Source organism: Myotis davidii, unplaced genomic scaffold, assembly GCF_000327345.1.
Source record: "Myotis davidii unplaced genomic scaffold, ASM32734v1 scaffold72, whole genome shotgun sequence".
Lineage (NCBI taxonomy): Eukaryota > Metazoa > Chordata > Mammalia > Chiroptera > Vespertilionidae > Myotis > Myotis davidii.
The window spans coordinates 5,754,591-5,758,384 of NW_006284618.1; the positions used below are offsets into that span (position 1 = coordinate 5,754,591).

Here is a 3,794-nt window from a genome sequence, read left to right on the forward strand (position 1 = left end):
AGGGAGTGGGCCGGGCGGGCGGGCGGGGGGCAGGGCCTAAGCTGACCGCGGGCATCGTGTTGGGGATACAGATGTGTGGTCACGAGGGGAGAAGAAAAGCGGGAATTGTAGTGTCATGATTTGGAAAAGCAAACAGCGTGCCATCACCATCAGAATTCCGTCCTCGGTGGCCCGGTGAGACCAGCTGGTCACCAGGGACAGAGGGTCAGGGAGAATTTACTGTCTCCTGATTACGGACGTGTATGCTGCTGCGCTGGGGAGCAGAGCTGTGGGCTGACCTGACTCCTGCTCTGGAGGGACACCACGCTGCTCGCAGCTGCCGCCCGCGTCCCACTGGTGAATGAAACCCGCAGGTCAGCATGCTAGTCCCCTTTTCAGGGTCCATGAGCCGTGAGGAAAGCATCTGGCATCACGGGGCTGCAGGCTGTTAAGTGAGCTTAGATCCTGATGCAGATCTCTTTAAAATACAAACCAGTCGTTTCCCTTCCCTAGTACTGAGGGCCGACCTCCAGCCTGAGTGACAGTCACTGCTGACCGGGGTCAGGGACCTCAGGGCCAGCTGGCCCTGCATGGAGAGGGCCTCAGAGATGTGGTGCTTCACAGACAACGTCACCACTTCGAGTCCAATTAACACAACTATAGGCAGAAGCCGCAGTGTCCACCTAGAGCAGCGGTTCTCAACCTGTGGGTCGCGACCCCTTTGGCGGTCGAACGACCCTTTCACAGGGGTCGCCTAAGACCATCCTGCAGATCAGATATTTACATTATGATTCATAACAGTAGCAACATGACAGTTATGAAGTAGCAACAAAAATAATTTTAGGGTTGGGTCACAACATGAGGAACTGTATTTAAAGGGCCAGAAGGTTGAGAACCACTGACCTAGAGACTCGGATGAGTCTGCCCAGCCTGTCCTGTGTTGGCACCGGTGGCTGTGAGGCCTGAAGTAGTTTCTCACGTGTGCTGCTGACCATAGAGGGGACGCCTGTAGATCCCCCGGGTCCTCTGTACAGCTGTCTCCTCGCACCCGACCAGTGGGCTCTGACCACCGCAGGCTCCCCAAACCCACAGCACCATCCCCACAGCTTGGGGTCTGCAGCTCCATCCGGCTTCCCTCCCTGCACCACAGCCTGAAACTTTAAGGCAGTAGCTGGGCAGTCACGTGGCTCATGTCGTTGGTGTTCCCGCTCAGGAGTCGGCCCTTCATTGCCTGGTGTTCTGTCTTGGAACTGCTGAGTCATGTTTGTTCACTACGGGAGGGACACCCCGGCCTGTCCCTCCGCATCGGGGTGAGGCCGCCTGCTCTCTCCCCAGCCCCCGAGAGCCTGATGCAGGCCCTGGAGGACCTGGACTACCTTGCGGCGCTGGACAACGACGGGAACCTGTCGGAGTTTGGCATCATCATGTCCGAGTTCCCCCTGGACCCACAACTCTCCAAGTCGATCCTCGCGTCCTGCGAGTTTGACTGTGTAGACGAGATGCTGACCATCGCTGCCATGGTAACAGGTACCCAGGACTCTTGTTTTGTGAATCTGCACAGCTAGAGCTTTAGAGGAGATCAGGTTGAAGTGATAATATTGTAATAGATGGAAAGGTAGAAAATTGTAACCATTATCTTAGTATGAAAAAGCCTAAATCATAGCTAGTGAATTTCTTAATCTAACAGGTGAAAGCACACCAGATTAGCTTTTGCTGAAGTCAGTGCAGATCAAGAAAAATTTGAAGAAAATGTGTCACTAGACATGTTCTGCCCACATGATGATGTGTGTGCGTGGCTTTCCTTCCCACACCTCTGTCCCGTGGTCTGTGTGCTTGAAGTTATGCTTTAAAGGCAGACAGACCAAAGGCTGTGCGGCATGAGAACCTGGGTTCTAATCCTGCGCCTGCACCGCCCTGGGAGCGCCCGCCCCCACTCCCGCTGCAGCACAGCCGTGTGACCAGCAGACTGAGAAAGACAAACATAAACAAGGAGACACACATATGACACCCCCTGAGCCCCTTGGTGCCCGAGTAAAAGGGAAAACTAATCAGTCAGAGTAAGACTGACAGCTACCAGCCCGAGAGCTGTGCTACCGAAATGTCTCCTCACTGCTGCCCTGGCCCTTCTGTCTTCGAGCTCCCAGCTGCTTCTCGCATCTGCCGCGTGGAGCTGAGGAGGCTGCCCTGACTTGTTGGAAGACATTTCTACATCCCGAAGGCGATCACTTTACCCTCATCAATGTTTACAAGGCCTACCAGGACGCAGCTCTGAGCTCCGCCAGCGAGCGTAAGTGGGGCTTGATTCTCAGGGTCACCCGCGGAGCCCCCTTTCCGTCCCCCAGGAAGCTGAGTAACTGGTCAAACACCCTCTCTAGGCCTGGTCACGGCGGTGGAGTGGGCTTGAGGCCCTCAGTGCACCCGTAGGTCTCTGCCGAGCAGAGAAACTCACTCCTGCTCCCAGAGCTCTGGCAGCTGCGGGCTGTGGGGCTGCGGGCCGGCCGGGACTGGAACCCAGCGTTCAGCTCGGCCACGTTCAGAGGGAGCTGCTGGGGGCAGGATGACACCGGGAGACTTGCACAGCTCCCGCCTCTCAGATTTTTGGGGAAAAAACAAGGACCTGCCATCTCTCGGTGCCCTGGGTCACAGCTGTGCTCCCTGCTGTCCACAGCCTGGCAAATCCCTGCTGGACGGAGAGGCTATGGGGCAAAAGCAAAACAAACCCCCTCCAGATAACAGTGGACAGGCCGGTGCTGAGATGCTGGGGAGAACAGGGCTGGAGCTTGGCAGAGGGAGGCGAGGGCAGACGAGGGGAAGTGGGAGCGGGTGGGGGACCGGAGTCCTGAAGCATGGAATGGTGCCTGCAGCAGCAGATGAGGCAGAAGTTACACGGGGCGGGCCATTTGGCAGCATCTTCGAGAGCCGGCAGGATGGGGGCCAGGTGCATGCTCTTGTTGCTCTAAGTGGTCCTGCATGGATAGAACAGGACCCACCACGCCAAGGCCACACACTGGTCCACAAGGTAACTGTAGGTGGCAAGAAAGAGTGACTTCAAGCTGCACCAGGTACAGATATTGTAATGTACCCTTTGCAGCAGGGTAGCTTAACTCTAATGTAATTCCCAGATCCACCAAAAGTAATCTTTCTCTTATAATAAACTAGAGGCCTGGTGCACAATCAGGGCCAGGGAGGGACCACGGGAGGGCTCTAGGGCGTGACTTGCCCAGTCTCAATCGGCCAGACCCTAGCACGAAGCTAACCTACCGGTCGGAGCATCTACGCCTGCCCCCCAGCCCCCGGTGGTCAGTGCGCATCATAGTTACCGGTCGAACGGTGGCTTCGGCTTTTCCATACAGAGATGGAACATGTGTTCCCTAGACCAGAGGACTCCACTGTGAGCCCCTCCTGTCCTGCTCCGATTGGCTGGGACCATGCCATCCTGCTGCACACAACAGACACACAAGGACTCGGGCAATGCCCTCTGCCCGTGAGCCAGACAGGCGACAGCTTCCGGTCCACGCTAGGAGCACGTGGCCTCCAGTTCATGGGGCCGTGGAACCCCCTGAACGCGCTGGCCAGTGCAGGTTCTTCCTGGCAGGGCCAGAGGGCCCACCTCGCTGCCCAGAGGTCCATCCTTGCTGCCTCCCGCACGCACCATGTGACCTCCTCAGGGCAGGGAAGCAGAGGAGAGCGCCTTCCTGGCCAGGCCCTTGCAGACGCACCGCGACCCTGACCCCGTGCCCTCCCCGCAGACTGCGTGGAGAAGTGGTGCCACGAGCGCTTCCTGAACTGCGCCGCCCTGAGGATGGCGGGGGGCG

The 3,794-nt window shown here is 57.6% G+C and overlaps 1 protein-coding gene across 2 annotated transcripts in view; it reads left to right on the forward strand.

Moving 5' to 3' along the window:
- Nucleotides 1-3,794, forward strand: part of DHX32 (DEAH-box helicase 32 (putative)) — a 15,984-nt gene that overhangs the window by 9,816 nt on the left and 2,374 nt on the right. Inside the window, exons 7-9 of one of the 2 annotated variants that reach the window (XM_015572863.1) lie at nt 1,293-1,506; nt 2,117-2,266; nt 3,729-3,794. In XM_015572863.1, coding sequence (XP_015428349.1) covers nt 1,293-1,506; nt 2,117-2,266; nt 3,729-3,794 — 430 coding nt within the window. The remainder of the gene's footprint in view (nt 1-1,292; nt 1,507-2,116; nt 2,267-3,728) is intronic. The other variant, XM_015572867.1, reaches the window with a different exon arrangement.